Source organism: Archocentrus centrarchus, chromosome 15, assembly GCF_007364275.1.
Source record: "Archocentrus centrarchus isolate MPI-CPG fArcCen1 chromosome 15, fArcCen1, whole genome shotgun sequence".
Lineage (NCBI taxonomy): Eukaryota > Metazoa > Chordata > Actinopteri > Cichliformes > Cichlidae > Archocentrus > Archocentrus centrarchus.
Window position 1 is genome coordinate 30360634 of NC_044360.1, and position 17699 is coordinate 30378332.

The window sequence follows — 17699 nt, forward strand, 5'->3', positions numbered from 1 at the left end:
GGTTGGACAATGAAACTAAAACAACTGGTTTTAGACCACAATAATTTATTAGTATGGTGTAGGGCCTTCTTTTTCAGCCAATACAGCGTCATGGGAATGACATATACAAGTTCTGCACAGTGGTCAGAGGGATTTTAAGCCATTCTTCTTGCAGGATAGTGACCAGGTCATGACGTGATGCTGGTGGAGGAAAACATTTCCTGACTTGCTCCTCCAAAACACCCCAAAGTTGCCCAATAATATTTAGATCTGGTGACTGTGCAGGCCATGGGAGATGTTCAACTTCACTTTCATGTTCATCAAACCAATCTTTCACCAGTCTTGCTGTGTATTGGTGCATTGTCATCCTGATACATGGCACCGCCTTCAGGATGCAATGTTTGACCCATTGGATGCACATGGTCCTCCAGAATGGTTCGGTAGTCCTTGGGAGTGACGCGCCCATCTAGCACAAGTATTGGGCCACACCGTAACTCTCCCGGATGTGGGGAAAACAGTAAAGGTGGACTCATCAGAGAACAATACATGTTTCACATTGTCCACAGTCCAAGATTTGCACTCCATGCACCATTGAAACCAACGTTTGGCATTGGCACGAGTGACCAAAGGTTTGGCTATAGCAGCCCGGCCGTGTATATTGACCCTGTGGAGCTCTCGATGGACAGTGTTGGTGGAAACAGGAGAGTTGAGGTGCACATTTAATTCTGCCGTGATTTGGGCAGCCGTGGTTTTATGTTTTTGGATACAATCCGGGTTAGCACCCAAACATCCCTTTCAGACAGCTTCCTCTTGCTTCCACAGTTAATCCTGTTGGATGTGGTTCGTCCTTCTTGGTGGTTTGCTGACATTACCCTGGATACCGTGGCTCTTGATACATCACAAAGACTTGCTGTCTTGGTCACAGATGCGCCAGCAAGATGTGCACCAACAATTTGTCCTCTTTTGAACTCTGGTATGTCACCCATAATGTTGTGTGCATTGCAATATTTTGAGCAAAACTGTGCTCTTATCCTGCTAATTGAACCTTCACACTCTGCTCTTACTGGTGCAATGTGCAATTAATGAAGAGTGGCCACCAGGCTGGTCCAATTTAGCCATGAAACCTCCCACACTAAAATGACAGGTGTTTCAGTTTCATTGTCCAACCCCTGTATCTACTCCATAACGAGTTGCTCATTCTGAACGAAACTTTGGACAAACATTGTCACATGTACAGCGATTATTAACATCTATATGTTTTTAAAATAAATACCAATCCTTTGGGTTTTCGTATTCATCATCCACCTGTGAATGCGAGGTTACGTTCTCCGTTTGCATTTCTTTCATGTGTCAGATTCAGCCTACGTTCAACTCACCACTAACACAGAATGAAGAATTTGAAAAGGTGCCACAGGTCTGTCAAAGCTACCTGTAGGGCAGGTTTTGTTCATTAATATAACAGTTGATGTTACGTGCTTTATTAAAAGTACTGTTGGAAAGCTGTACAAGGGAAAAAAAAACCAACCTAAAATGGATGGGTCAGCTTATTTATGACCCTGAGGCTAGCTTTAATGTATTTCATTGATATTTATTTTTTTCGTACATGGCACAAAGCCAGAGAGGGCTAGCTTTGAGCCATTTCTTATGCATGTGGCTTTTTCTTTATCATTACAACACTAACGCCAGGTGATTTTCATCCATGTGAAAGTGATAGTGTCACAAACCTCACATTAGTGTTCTGCGGTTAAATCCTGACTGCTACGCAGTAATGAGAAGCTGGAGACTTTGTGGTTCATTTGTCAGCACTGTTTGGATCAGCATTTTATCTGCCTGCTCCACATCATCAAAGGTGAGTTAGCACAAGCACTTACTTTGTTACTTTTAAAGAAAACAGCCCAGATTGTTTGTAAATAGTAGTACTTAAACATGTTTTATTTGCTAATTACTTTATGACAATAAGCAGTATGATTTACTGTATCTCCCGTGAGTCTCCCATCCTGCAGTTGTACTCCAACTCCACTGTCTTGTTCTGTAGCTATATCTGTATTATATAGACTAAGTCAGCATTTGGAGTGCATTTCACTCCTTGTGTCAGGTGGTGATCTTAGCATAAGTATTTAGAAAGCATGAACCAAGTAGTAGATTTAGCAGCTGAAAAGGTCACTGGATATGCTTGCTGTTGTTAGATTTTATTAGATCAAACATGGAATTATACCAAGTATGATATGTTCCTACTTAGATTATCAAGCTTTAAACAGGAAAGTTGGTAAAGCATCTTAATGTAGGCACATTCACTTTCTTTTTAGATAGTTGTGCCTTATTGGCAAACCACTGCAGAATATATACTTAAGTTTTTGGACATCCATCTGAACAAAATGCAGCCAAACCAACAACTTGTTTTGCATGCTTTCAGTTAGTTTTTAGTTTACTTTGATGGATTACTAATCTTCATATTCAAACATGAATTTCTTGACAAAACCTCTAAACTGAAGATAAGCAACGTAGTGTATGCTGTCAAGTGCAGTGAATGGCACAACATAGAAGAGCCACCTTGACAGGACAAGACTCAGCTGTACATCTGCATCTAAAGGAGAAAGGGCACTCGTTTGAGGATGCAAGTGTTCACATTTTGGACTGGGAAGACAGATGGTTTGAAAGAGGAGTAAAAGAAGCATCTATGTCCACTGTGAACAACCATCATTGAACAGAGGAGGTGGATTAGGTCACCAGCTTTCCCTTGCTAAGAGTCTAATCCCTCCCCAGGTGTCTCAACGTCCATTCACACCTTTGTTCAGGTGACCTAAATAGGTCACTTGCTACAATGAGGCGAAGTCCCAAATTGGTTTCACCTGAAACCACTGATTGTAATAACCATGCCTCCTTACATGCCTTGGCACGTGTGATTATGTGCATGAACAATAGTGGGTCACACCAGGGGGCTATGCCCACTGGAGTTTAAATATCTGGGCGCCATTTACACTACATTTCCAGTGGAAACGGTGTCATTTTTATGCATTTTGACTTCAGGTTTAAAGGAGAAAAGAGTGAAAATGATATGTTTTGGAAATGGGCTCCAGAGTGGAGCGTTTCTGAAACCTTTGTAAGCGGACGAATATAATGCTTTTTGGAAACGGGGACACTTGCATATGCACACTATGGTTGCGACCATCACAGTTTTCCACGCATATGCTAATAGATGAACAATACTTGCAGCGGCGGATTCGTGAGTGTTTCAGCATACTTCGAGTAGCACAATTCCCAGTTGATATTTTCTTGTGTTTTTGCTGTTTTATAATTGAGTGTTGGGTACAGCAGCAATCCAACCTCGTCAGTCCAAACAAAGCCTCTCACATTGTCCATTTTGTAAATAATGAACAAATCTTTGCCGCTCATCCTACCGAGTCCCTCCACGCATGCACATGTTGTGTAAACAAGCTTTGCAGAAATAAAAACACTGCCATCTTGTGGCCTGGCAACGGGAACTATATCGTTTTCACCTTATCTAGCATCTCTGTGTAGACGGAGATCGTTTCTGAAACGTCTGTGTAAAATGGGAGGCCAAAATGCATCAAACGGTTGGAAAAGGTGTAAACGGGCCTGAGTCTCTCCACCTTTTGGTTCAAGAACTGAATAAGTCCTTTGGATGAAAGGTAAAATTTCTTCAAGAAACAAAAAGAGGTCCAGTCGCCCTTTCTTTTCAAGCTCCAGAGACTACTATGACCTGGATGACTGCGAACCTACACAGACATTTAGGATTCTTTAGTTTGGATGAGTTTAAAATTGTGAAAATGCAGAATACTTAACTGACAGTGTGGTTCTACCACTGCCAAGAGTTTTGTTGAACCAGTGGACCTGGAGATTGCAACCCTGTTATTTTTAGTATTATAAGATTAATCTTATGCGACCTGAAAGACTTGTGAATGCAGAATTTTAAGATTAGTTTAAGACTCCATTTTTTTTGTTCAGGTTATCAATGACAAATTTTTATTAATATGCACTTTGATAATGTTTATTTACTCTGTATTGTTTCCCATATTTTGCAGGACGTTAATCTTGGTTTACAAAGAGGAAAAGTCTTGCACATGGATAGAAGAAATTGAATGACTACTGTGATTTGGATTACCTCATATTTGCTTTTCTGGATAAGCAAAAGATATAAAGGTCTAATTGTATTATTTCATTATATTTTTCTAAAGAAATGTGTAACTGTTTTTATTTATTTAGCCTGTTATTTCCTTGTCTAATTCAGATATTCTTGTCACAGCATGTATATTCTTGGAAAGAAAGTAGCACAACAGAAAATTCACTCAATCCTCCAATCCAGCGGGTGAATTTTTAGGATTAATTTTTCGCCAGTCAAAGGTCACTAAAATTAATATCGAATCGGTGTGTATCTTTGCAAAAACAATGTCGGACTCTGTAGTTTTCTCTGGGCCCCGCCCCAATCAGACCAGGAGCGACGTGTTTAGCCTCATGTTCTCCTTGACTTGCTGGCTGTCTGAGTGGTGTCCAAAAAATGACGTGGGCTTCATAGATAATTGGGAAAGTTTCTGGGGAAAACCTGGTCTTGTTAGGAGAGATGGCATCCATCCCACTTTGGATGGAGCAGCTCTCATTTCTAGAAATCTGGCCAAATTTAGTAAGACTACCCAGGGTTGAGACCAGGAAGCAGTGTTGCAGTCTTACATGCCTCTCTGCAGCTTCTCTCCTCCTGCCATCCCCCCAAAACCCCATCCCCATAGAGTAAATGCCTGTTCCCAGACAACCAAAAATAAACCTAAAATCAGCAGAAAACAATTTAAGCATAAAAATTCAAAAACAATAAACAATATAGCTTCCTCAACTGCACCAAAGAATAAAACAATTAAATGTGGATCATTAAACATTAGGTCTCTCTCTCTTCCGAGTCCCTATTAGTAAATGATTTAATAATTGATCAACATATTGATTTATTCTGCCTTACAGAAACCTGGTTACAGCAGGATGAATAACTTTAAATGAATCAACACCCCCGAGTCACACTGTCAAAAAGCTCGAAGCACAGATCGAGGAGGAGGATGAGTAGTAGTCGCAGTCTTCCATTCCAGCTTATTAATTAATCAAAGACCCAGACAAAGTTTTAATTCCAAAGCCTGACTCTTACTCTTGCCCACCCTAATTGGGAAATTCAAAAACCTGTTTTATTTGTTATTGTCTACCGTCCCCCTGGTCCTTACTCAGTTTCTGTCTGATTTCTCAGACTCTTTATCTGATTTAGTGCTCAGTTCAGATAAAATAATTATAGTGGGTGATTTTAACATCCATGTAGATGCTGAAAATGACAGCCTCAGCACTGTATTTAGTCTATTATTAGATTCAATTGGCTTCTCTCAAAATGTAAAGGAGCCCCACCCACCATATTAATCATACTCTGGATCTTGTCCTGACATATGGCATAGAAACTGAAGACTTAACAGTATTCCCTGAAAGCCCCTGCGTACAACTTTGGATACTGTGGCTCCTCTGAAAAGGAAAGCCTCAAATCAAAAGTGCCTGACTCCGTGGTATAATTCACAAGCGCGCAGCTTAAAGCAGATAACCCGAAAGCTGGAGAGGGAATGGCGTCTCACTAAATTAGAAGATGCTCATTTAGCCTGGAAAAAGAGTTTGCTGCCCTATAAAAAAACCCTCTGTAAAGCTAGGACATCTTACTACTCATCATTAATTGAAGAAAATAAGAACAACCCCAGGTTTGTTTTCAGCACTGTAACCAGGCTGACAAAGAGTCAGAGCTCTATAGAGCTGAGTATTCCTTTCACTTTAACTAGTAGTGACTTTATGAATTACTTTATAAATAAAATTTTCGACATTAGAGAAAAAATTACTCAAAACCATCTTAAAGACTTATTTTCATGTTCAGCTGCTTTCAGCACTGCTGGTATTTGTTGATCTTTTGGAGTTAACTTCAATAGTTACTTCCTCCAAACCAGCAACATGCTTATTAAATCCCATTCCTGCTTGTTCAAAGAAGTCTTTTCAATTATTGATGCTTCAGTCTTAAAAATGATCAATCTGTCTTTATTAGGTGGCTGTAATTAAACTGCTACTTAAAAAGCCATCACTTGACCCAGCTGTCTTAGTTAATTATAGGCTAATCTCCAACCTTCCTTTTCTCTCAAAAATTCATGAAAGAGTAGTTGTAAAACAGCTAACTGATCATCTACAGAGGAACAGTACTTGAAGAGTTTGTCAGGTTTCAGAATTCATCACAGTACAGAAACAGCATTAGTGAAGGTTACAAATGATCTTCTTGCAGCCTCTGACAGTGGACTCATTTCTGTACTTGTCCTGTTGGACCTCAGTGCATCTTCTGATACTGTTGACCATAACATTTTATTACAGAGAATTCCATAGGTTCCATTTATCTAATAGACTCCAATTTTTTAGATTAGATTAGATTCAACTCACAAGGCGAAAGGCGCACAACGAAATGATCATTCCAGATCACTCATCCAGAGACGAGCATCTGCGGTCATGCAGCCAGGGACCGGCGCTACCGTTAGGTAATGTGGTTTAAGTGTCTTGCCCAAGGACACACCGCCCAAGGACACAACGCAGCGCAGGGACTGTGCTAGGACCAATTTTATTTACACTATACATGCTTCCCTTAGGTAGTATTATTAAAGCATTGCATCAATTTTCATTGTTATGCAGATGATACCCAGTTTTATTTATCGATGAAGCCAGATGACACATCAGTTAGTTAAACTGCAGGAATGTCTTAAAGACATAAAGGCCTGGATGACCTCTACTTTCCTGCTTCTAAATTCAGATAAAACTGAAATTCTTGTTCTCGGCCCCACAAATCTTAGAAACATGGTGTCAAACCAGATACTTACTATGGATGGCATTACTTTGGCCTCCAGTAACACTGTGAGAAATCTTGGAGTCATTTTTGACCAGGATATGTCCTTCAATGTGCATATTAAACAAATGTGTAGGACTGCTTTATTGCATTTGCACAATATTTCTAAAATTAGAAACAATTAGAAACTCAAGACTGATGCTGAAAAGCGAATTCATGCATTTATTACTTCTAGGCTGGACTATTGTAATTCATTATTATCAGGCTGTCCTAAAAGCTCCCTGAAAAGCCTTCAGCTGATTCAAAATACTGTAGCTAGAATACTGACAGGGACAAGAAAGAGAGAGCAGATTTCTCCCATATTGGCTTCTCATCATTGGCTCCCTGTTAAATCTAGAATAGAATTTAAAATCCTTTTCCTCACGTGCAAGGTCTTGAATAATCAGGCCCCATCTAAAGACCTTATTGTCCCATGTCACCTAAATAGAGCACTTCGTTCTCAGACTGCTGGCTTACTTGTGGTTCCTAGGATACTTAAGAGTAGAATGGGAGGCAGAGCCTTCTGCTTTCAGGCCCCTCTTCTGTGGAACCAGCTCCCTGCTTGGATTCAGGAGACAGACACCCTCTCTATTTTTAAGATTAGGCCTAAAACTTTCTTTTATGATCAAGCTTATAGTTAGAACTGGATCAGGTGACCCTGAACCACCCCTTAGTTATGCTAAGGGGTGGGTTCTCATAATGCACTGTTTCTTTTCATTCACCTTATTTACTTTGTTTATACTACACTGTATTTAGTCATTAATTATTATTAATCTCTGTCTCTCTTCCACAGCTTGTCTTTTGTCCTGTCTCTCTCCCCCCAGCCCCAATCGGCCACGGCAGATGACTGCCCCTCCCAGAACCTGGTTCTGCTGGAGGTTTCTTCCTGTTAAAAAGGAGTTTTTCCTTCCCACTGTGGCCAAATGCTTGCTCATAGGGGGTCGTTTTGACTGTTGGGTTTTCTCTGTATTATTGTAGGGTCTTCACCCACAATACAAAGTGCCTTGAGGAGACTGTATTTTGTGATTTGGCACTAATATAAGTTGAATTGAAGTGAAGTGAATTGACAATGCAGATAGGAAAGAGAGGATGCCCGGCTGAGTTTATGGAGATGCCTAACAGTGAAGAGCAAAAAGACTTTCAAAGCAGCATTCAAAACCAAGCTTCTGAGTAATCTGGTGATTCATACTTTGGACATAATGAAAAAAAATTAACTGGATCTGTGGCTTCTAATCACTTTAATTTGACTTTGTTGAAGTTACATTCAGTGACATGTTTGTTCCTTTTTTAATTAGTTATGTTTAAGTTTAGCAGAGGAAACTGTATATATTCTACTTGCAGTTTCAGTTTAGTTTTACAAAAGCCAAAAATCTCACCAAAGAAATATCCTGGTAGTTTATAAAACTCCAGTCACATTACTGTATTAGAGGGTTCAAGAAGCCTAAAGTCTGCTTGCAGTGTTTTTTTTTAGTAAGCTACCAGAGCTGCCAAGATAAATGTTTACACAGTAGTCTATTGGAGGCATGCAGACACGAGTCTGCTCATCTTTGTAAGAACATCGATGATTGTGGGCCATTCCATTGGCTGATTTCAGGGCAGAATTTAATTATTTTTTGGTTAACATTACACCATTAATGAACATATGAAGTCCTGCGCTTTGAAATTATGTTTTAATTTTGTCAATTTATATTATAGTGATATTAAAGTTTAATTTGCTGTGAACCTGTTGAAAAAACGTCTTTAAAATGTAATTGAACACTTAAAAATTTAAAAACACATGTATAGGCTTGGGAATGTCATCTAAGTAGGTAATAAAATGGCGGTACAGCACTTTTAGTGGTAAAATACAGAAGAAATGGCAGTTTTTGATTTCACACATTTTCATAGCTTTCATATACACTGCTCAAAAAAAATATGAAAAGATCAATTTAAAAATGCATCAGATCCAGATATCTGTACTGATATGGACTGGGTAATGTGTTAGAAATGGAAGGAAGCTCTATTGTTTGATGGAAATGAAAATGATCAACCTACAGACACCCTAAAAATCAAAGTGAAAAAAAAAAAAAGATTCAGCAGGCTAGTCCATTTTGCTGACATTGTACTGCAGCAACTCAAAGTGGTACTCATCTGCTTGTATGCCTGAAAACATTGGGGCAAGCACCTAATGATCTTCCTCCATCATGCAGGGCAGTCACTGGTATCAATTCCTTAATCCTCCAGAAACTCCCTGCATACTCTCAACATATGCGGTCGGGCATTGTCATGCACCAGGAAGAAACCATGACCCACTGTACCAGTGTAGGGTCTGACAATGGGTCCAGGGATTTCATCCTGACACCTAATGGCAGTCAGGTTGCCGTTGCCTAGCCTGTAGAGGTCTGTACGTCCCTCCGTGGCTATGCCTTCCCAGACCGTCACCGATCCACCACCATCAAATGAGTCATGCTGAATGATGTTACAAGCAGCATGATGTTCTCCACGGCTTCTCCAGACCCTTTCACGTCTGTCACATGTTCAGAGTGAACCTGTTCTCATCTGTGAAATGCACAGGTCACCAGTGGTGGACTTGCCAATTCTGGTGTCCTATGGCAAGTGCTAGCCAAGCTAGCCCTGGGCAGTGAGCACAGGGGCCTACCAGAGGACATCGGGCACTCTGGCCACCATGCTGTTCCTCCTGCTTGTACAGGCATATACCAGCTCTCCCAGAGTAACTGCCTGTCTTCTGGAATCCCTTCCAAGCTCTTGAGACTGTGCTGAGATACACAACAAATCTTCTAGCAAAGGCACGTAATGATGTGCCATCCTGGAGGAGTTGAAGTACCTGTGCAGCCTCTGTAGGGTCCAGGTAGCACCTCATGCCACCAGTATATACAGAGTAACTCTAGCTAAATGCAAAACTAGTGGAAAAACAGAAAAGATGAGGGGAAAATGTCAGTGGTTGACGGTTGTAAAGGGTGGAGTCCATTCCAGTTGAGGGATGAGTTGCTGCTCCTGGTGGAGGAATTTATGTATCTCGGGGTCTTGCTCATGAGTGATGGGTGAAAGGAACGGGATATCGACAGACGGAGTTGTGTCTGCAGTGATGCAGGTGCTGCATGATGGTCTGTCACGGTGAAGAGGGAGCTGAGCATAAAAGTGATTAACCGGTCAGTCTACATTCCTACCCTCACCTGTGGTCATGAGCTTTGGGTAGTAACCGAAAGAATGCAATCATGAATACAACCAGCAGAAATGTGCTTCCTCCGAAGAGTAGCTAGCCTCTCCCTTAGAGATAGGGTGAGGAGTGCAGCCATTCAGGAGGAGCTCAAAGTAGAGCTGCTGCTCCTCCACATTGAAATGAGCCAAATGTGTTGGCTAGCGCATCTGACTAAGATGTCTCCTGGGCACCTCTTGGGTGTGGTGTTCCAGGCATGTCCTACCAGTAGGAGGCCCCGTGAAAGACCCAGGACACAATGGAGAGATTTCTTGGCTGGTCTGGGGGAACGCCTTGGGGTCCCTCCGGATGAGCTGGTGGAGGTGGCTGGGGAGAGGGAAGTCTGGGCTTCTCTGATTAGGCTGCTGCCCCCACTACCCGGCCCTGGTTAAGCAGAAGAAAATGGATGGATGTATGGGACGGACGGATGGGTTCCACCTGTAAAACCATTCCTGTTTTGGGGGTTGTCTCATTGTTGCCCCTCTAGTGCACCTGTTGTTAATTTCATTAACACCAAAGCAGCTGAAACTGATTAACAACCCCCTCTGATACTTAACTGACCAGATCGATATCCCAGATGTTTAATTTACTTGATGTTATATGCTGATTAATAAGTATTTTTTGTTTTGTTTTTTAATCTATCACATTGTCTTCCTTTGCTATGACTTGTCAAAAAAAAAATAAATCAAACTGTACAAAACATTTCAAAAAGCAAATTAAAAAAAAAAAAAAAAAGGCCCCCGTGTCCTGTCTTTATTTTTAAACTCTATTTTGTCTTTACTGTGGTCGAGATAGTGTTTGCATTAACCGGTGTTTCCACAGTAGAACTGGCTTTGCATACTTTTATTGAGACTCAGCTCTTCCGGTTTTATTTTTTTTATTTAGAGTGACTGCAGGTAGCTTTAAAAATTTAATTTCCACAGTGGTTCACTTATTTTTTACAGCCTGCACTACCAAAAAGACCTGAAAGGTACAGCTGTTTAGTACTGTTTAGTCTATTAATCTAGTTAAATAATTTTTCTCTATAATTGTCAAATAGATGAAGATTATATGTTTTCATGTGTAAATCTGGCTAGTGTTAGGGTTGTTACCTCTGTGGTTGTAGAATATAAAAATCTTTGTCCTAGAGGTTGAGCTTGACATTAAAAGAGAGAAGGGAGTGGGAGATCGACAGACGGATCGGGGCGGCTTCTGCAGTGATGCGGACGCTGCACCGGTCTGTCGTGGTGAAGAGGGAGCTTAGTGTAAAAACGAAGCTCTTGATTTACCGGTCGATCTACATTCTTACTCTCACTTATGGTCACGAGCTTTGGGTAGTGACCGAAAGAATAAGATCGCGAATACAAGCAGCAGAAATGAGTTTCCTTTGAAGGGTGGCTGGCCTCTCCGTTAGAGATAAGGTGAGGAGTGCAGCCATCCGGGAGGGGCTCAGAGTAGAGCCGCTGCTCCTCCTCATTGAAACAAGCCAGTTGAGGTGGCTCGGGCATCTAATTAGGATGCCTCCTGGCTGCCTCTTGGGTGAGGTGTTCCGGGCATGTCCCACCGGGAGGAGTCCCTGTGGTAGACCCAGGACACGCTGGGGAGATTATATCTCTCGGCTGGCATGGGAACGCCTTGGGGTCCCCCCGGATGAGCTGGTGGTGGTGGCTGGGGATAGGGAAGCCTGGGCTTCTCTGCTTAGGCTCCTGCCCCCACGACCTGGCCCCAGATAAGCGCAAGACAATGGATGGATGTGTAATCTAACGTGTTACTTTTTGCAGTCCAGTAATCAGATTAAAGTTACTTATCCAAGTTACTGTGCATTACTATTTTTGACATTTTCCTTAGTAAAAAGATATATATTTGCTTTCTTCTTGTATCTTGGGCAGTGATGTCTGACTGATGCAACAATTAAGTCCCCTTTTCAGCATGAGGACAATAATAGCAAACAGTGCCATAAACGTAAACAATGGAGGGAGGAGAGAGATGCATGTTTTCTAGCTGGAAATACAGGCACTATTTTGAGTTTGTCATCTTTAGCGGACACTATCAAGGTTAGTTGTCCACTCTGTGCTGGCGACAAAGTGCTATCTAGCTTCAAAAACACTACATCGAATTTGAAGAAACATTTGGAGTTGCAGCACGGCATAGTCAAACTTAAAGAGCAAGTCCCACCAGGTGGTATGAAGCAGAGCTGCGCCTAATGCAGGAGGCCTCCCAAACTGGACTTCGGTGCAGCCTGGTTGTGCTGGAGGTTTCTTCCTGTTAAAAGGGAGTTTTTCCCTTCCCACTGTTGCCAAGTGCTTGCTCATAGGGGGTTGTTTTGACTGCTGGGTTTTCTCTGTATTATTGTAGCGTCTTTACCCGCAATACAAAGCGCCTTGAGGCGACTGTTGTGATTTGGTGCTATATAAATAAAATTGAATTAGTGACTGAAATTTTTGCCCATTCTTCTTTGCAAAACAGCTCAAGTTCAGTCAGATTAGATGGAGAGCGCTTGTGAACAGCAGTTTTCAGATCTTGCCACAAATTCTCGATTGGGTTTAGGTCTGGACTTTGACTGGGTCATTCTAACACATGAATATATTTTGTTTTAAACCATTCCATTGTAGCCCTGGCTTTATGTTTAGGGTCGTTGTCCTGCTGGAAAGTGAACCTCCGCCCCAATCTCAAGTCTTTTGCAGACTCCAACAGGTTTTCTTCCAAGATTGCCCTGTATTTAGCTCCATCCATTTTCCCAATGACTCTGACCAACTTCCCTGTCCCTGCTGAAGAGAAGCAGCCCCAGAGGATGATGCTGCCACCACCATATTTGACAGTGGGGATGGTGTGTTCAGAGTGATGTGCGGTGTTAATTCTCCGCCACACATAGTGTTTTGCATTTTGGCCAAAAAGTTCAATTTTGGTCTCATCTGCCCAAAACACCTTGTTCCACATGTTTGCTGTGTCTCCAACATGGCTTCTGGCAAACTGCAAATGGGACTTCTTATGGTTTTCTTTTAACAATGGCTTTCTTCTTGCCACTCTTCCATAAAGACCACATTTGTGCAGTGCACGACTAATAGTTGTCCTGTGGACAGATTCCCCTACCTGAGCTGTGGATCTCTGCATTTTGTCCAGAGTCACCATGGACCTCGTGGCTGCATCTCTGATCAGTGCTCTCCTTGTTTGGCCTGTAAGTTTAGGTGGACGGCCTTGTCTTGGTAGGTTTACAGTTGTCATACTCTATCCATTTCCGGATAATGGATTGAACAGTGCTCCATGAGATGTTCAAAGCTTGGGAAATCTTTTTATAGCCTAAGCCTGCTTTAAACTTCTCCACAACCTTATTCCTGACCTGTCTGCTGTGTTCTTTGGACTTCATGATGCTGTTTAATCCCCAATATTCTCTTAACCAACCTCTGAGGCCGTCACGGAGCAGCTGTATTTGTACTGAGATTAGATTACACACAGGTGGACTCTTTTTAGTCATTAGCAGTCATCAGGCAACTTCTGCTTGCACTCAGAGAAGTTGAATCATGTATAATTTTCTTTCCACTTCACAATTGTATACCACTTTGTGCTGGTCTTTCACATTAAATTCCAGTGAAATATGTTCATGTTTGTGTAATGTGACAAAATATGGAAAAGTTCAAGGAGTATGAATACTTTTGCAAACCACTGTACAGCTTTTTTTTCTCTAGAAGACATTTTGATTGTTGACGGTCAAAAGCATACCAACAATTTGTTCACGTTTGCTAGAAACTGTTAGCTCACTGATACTGTCGCTACCCCATTTTTAGTGCGCATGTGCTTCTGGGTAACAATGAAGTGACCTCTTTCTCGGAGCTTCCTGATTGGTAGTGCTAAGCTGAAATTTCGAGTTATTGACACGAACATTTGAGATGTGTAACTCGAAATTTCGACTTAACTTGAAATTTCGAGTTGTTTTCTCGAAATTTCAAGTTATTAAATGTGATTTTTTTTTTTTTTTCTTTTTTTTTTTCTCCATCCATCCATTCTCTTCCACTGAAACTGTTCAGGGTCGCGGGGTGGCTGGATCCTATCCCAGCTCACATAGGGCGAGAGGCAGGGTACACCCCGAACAGGTCGCCAGCCTGTCGCAGGGCCAACACAGAGAGACAAACAACCTTTCACACTCACATTCACACCTATGGGCAATTTAGAGTAGCCAATTAACCTAACCCCAGTAAGTGCATGTCTTTGGACTGTGGGAGGAAACCGGAGTACCCAGAGGAAATCCACGCAGGCACGGGGAGAACATGCAAACTCCACACAGAGAGAGGCCTGGGCCAAGGTAGAATCAAACCCAGACCTTCTAGATGTTATTTTAACTGTGAGGCAGCAGTGGTAACCACTGTGCTGCCCGTGCTGCAATTTTTTTTTTTTTTTTTGTGGCAGAAACAAGCTTTTATAGAAATGGCATCATCAGTCGAGCGATTTGACCAATATCCAAACTGAAAGGGGTACAGGAAGGCAGGGAAGATGGTCTTTAAATGTTGCATGAATAGCCGTTCGAAGCACTTTGATTTCTGTAGAAGAATTTGTGGCAAGATGCCACAGGTCCTACAGCAACATAAGTTGCTGTATGATTTTGTCAAAAATTGTAAAACTAGTTGATAATCGCCTATTATAATTAGACCACTTACATGGTTGTTGCTTTAATCTTTTTTTAAAAAATCTCAAGCATTCAAAGTGCAGTCATTTATTAAAGTGTGACAAACCAAAGCTGCACAAGTTCATTTGTCGTTCCTGTTGATCAAAAAATATTCATTTGAAGATAAAAATTATTCCGGAAATGTGTATTTCAAATATCTTTAGAAACTATTCCACACAGAATGAAAATTCCATAGATACTCTTTTGAAGTTATAAGCTGTACAGCACTATAACATGAATTTTGAATGCTCTCAGCCCCACTGTAGCCGCTTCTCCATAGACCGTAGTACAGCAATTGCTTCAGGAGGAAGCCAGCAGATCATTGCTCCTGCTCAACCACCACAACATCCGGTACCACAGTGGAATCCCCCTTCTGTGGAACATCATCCTCAAGATAACAGGTGTGTATGTGTGTGTATTTATTGAAGAAGTGTGTATAAATCATATTTGTAGGATTAAAATATTTCTTGTTTGTGGCACAGTTTTATAGACACATGCTTGTTTGTTTCCAGTGACCTCGCTGGTGAGGAATTCCTAAGATGCATTGCAGCCAATAAACCTCTGCCAGACTATCTCAAAGGCAATATGGCATATAACCTGGCTGAGGCATTAAAGTCAGCTAGTATTCTGAAAGAAGCCGTCAAATCAGATCATGAATTCCAGAAGCATGTGGCTAGGAGCAAGAGCCGAAGCCGTAGTCGAAGCCGTGGAAGATCTCGAGCCAAGAGTTGTGCTCGAAGCAAAAGTAGAGTGCGCAGCCGAAGCAGGGGAAGAAGCAAAAGCCATGCCTGTGGGAAAAGTCGAGCTAGAAGCAAAAGCAGGCCTCGCAGTAGAAGTCGGAGCGAGAGTCGAAGTGAGAAAAAGAGTCATATACGGAGCAAGAGCCGAGCCAGGCGGTCCAAATCGCGAAGTAACAGTAGTGAAAAGAGCCGAGGTAAAGACAAAAAGAGAAACAGGAGCCCTGGACTCAGCAATGTTGAGAGCTGTAATCGTCTGCCAGGGAATAGCCTGTTAGAAGGGTTGAAGCTGGTCATGAGCAGCCAAGATTTGGAAGATCGGTTGCCCTCTCTCAAAGATGCCATCCTCTCTATTAAGGTAGAGCTTATCATTCATTCCACAAATCATTTTAAGATGATTGTTTTGGTATATTCAAGTGAGCATTGTAATAATACATCAACAATAAGAGTTCAGACAAGAAGAGGTGTTTGAACTTTGTAGAGCAGAAGTTAGCATTACAGATTATTTTCCATCTGAAGTACACAACAACCAACCCCACCTGTTGAAAAAGAATTTCAAAGTAGTAGCATGACTGGTAGCATTTATACGGTAAATCGTTAATGGAAGTTCTTTTTTTTTTTTTATTAAGACAGTCTTGCATTGAAAAAATCTTTGACGTGCTTTATGTAACTTGATCTAAAACATGACAGCTGTGGTGTGTGAAAGTGACAGCCATGGACAGAGGTTTCAGCAGGATTATTGGTTGTTTCATTGCTGAATATGAAGAAGTGACCAAATTCCATCTAAAATGTCATTAAGCAGAAGTGCTTATTAGGGCCCGAGCACAACCTGTGTGAAGGCCCTGTTGTAATTGCTTTGGACATTTAGGCAAATGAATTGCTTTTTTGAGGGCCTAAACATGCTCATAAACTCATGAAATTTTGCACACCTGTCAGGTCTGGTGAAAATTTAAGTATTTTAATGGTTTCAGGCATCGCCCTTTCAAAATGGCTCTACAGCGCCACCTTTATTTCAATTCCAACTGCTGTGTTTCAAGTGCATGTATGAAATTTGGTACACATATGTAACATTACCAGATGAACAAAAAAGACCACTGGGTCTAATGCCCTAGACCCAACAGGAAGTCCACCACTTTGAATTAAATGGGTGATTTTAGCAATTTCTTGCCCTTGTACTTTCTCTAATAACTCATAGGTTTTGGATATTATCAACTTCATATTTGTTTTGTCTTATCTACACACCAAGGGGAATCTAAATTTAAAAAATGGTGAGTTTTCACGAGAGGGCGTGGCTGTGACACCACACTGAGGTGCCGTTTACACGAAGCCATTTTCACTGGAAACGGTGTCGTTTTGATGCGTTTCAGCCTTTCGTTTACACGATGGCGTTTCAGAAACGATCCGCGTTTACACGAGGACATGTGAAACGATGAAAACGATGTAGTTCCCATGCCAGGCCACAAGTTGGCGTTGGTTTTCTCTTTGCAGTTTGTTTACGCAAGACGCGCATGCGTGGAGTGACACAGTAGGTAGTGCGGCAAATTGTTCATTACTTAAAAAACGGCCAATGTGAGAGGTTTTGTGTGGACCGATGATGAGGTTGGATCGCTGCTGCACACAACGCTGAATTACAAAACGGTAAAAACACAGGAAGAGCATAAGAAGCACTCGTGAATCCGCGAGTACTGTTTATCAGTTTGCGCGTGCGCGAAAAACTGGCCGTCGCAACCATAGTGCGCATGTGCGAGTCGAGCGTTTTCAAATCACCCCGGTTTCAAGTGTTTACACGAAAACGCAAGCCGGTGCGTTTCTGAAACGCTCCACTCTGGACCCCGTTTCTGAAACACATCGTTTTCACTCTGTTGTCGTGTAAACAGAAGGGCGAAACGCATCAAAACGACACCGTTGTCGTGTAAACACAAGGCCGAAACGCATCAAAACGACACCGTTTCAAAATGAAAACGGTCTCGTGTAAACGGCACCTGAATTTCGATCATTCGCCAGGAAATTTTGATTGCCTCTCATTCAAACCTACCCCAAACCCATACATATAATATTTACTGACAGTCGCAGCGCCACCTAGTGGCTACAGGCAATGTCATATTGTGAATGAGTTGAATAAAGTTCGACTTACCTGACACTTTTGTTTCGCCCTACATATGTTTTATCATGTGCCTTATAACCCGGAGCGCCTTATGTATGAAAATAAACCCGTACATTGATATTGCGCCTTATAATGCAGCGCGGCTTATGGTCTGCAAAATATGG

The 17699-nt window shown here is 41.7% G+C and overlaps 1 protein-coding gene across 1 annotated transcript in view; it reads left to right on the plus strand.

Annotated features, from left to right (window-relative positions):
• LOC115792998 (uncharacterized protein DDB_G0287625) overlaps nt 1–17699 on the plus strand; it is a 41243-nt gene that overhangs the window by 7698 nt on the left and 15846 nt on the right. Inside the window, exons 2-3 of the mRNA XM_030747684.1 lie at nt 14950–15095; nt 15207–15789. Of these exons, the coding sequence (XP_030603544.1) occupies nt 14950–15095; nt 15207–15789 (729 nt within the window). The remainder of the gene's footprint in view (nt 1–14949; nt 15096–15206; nt 15790–17699) is intronic.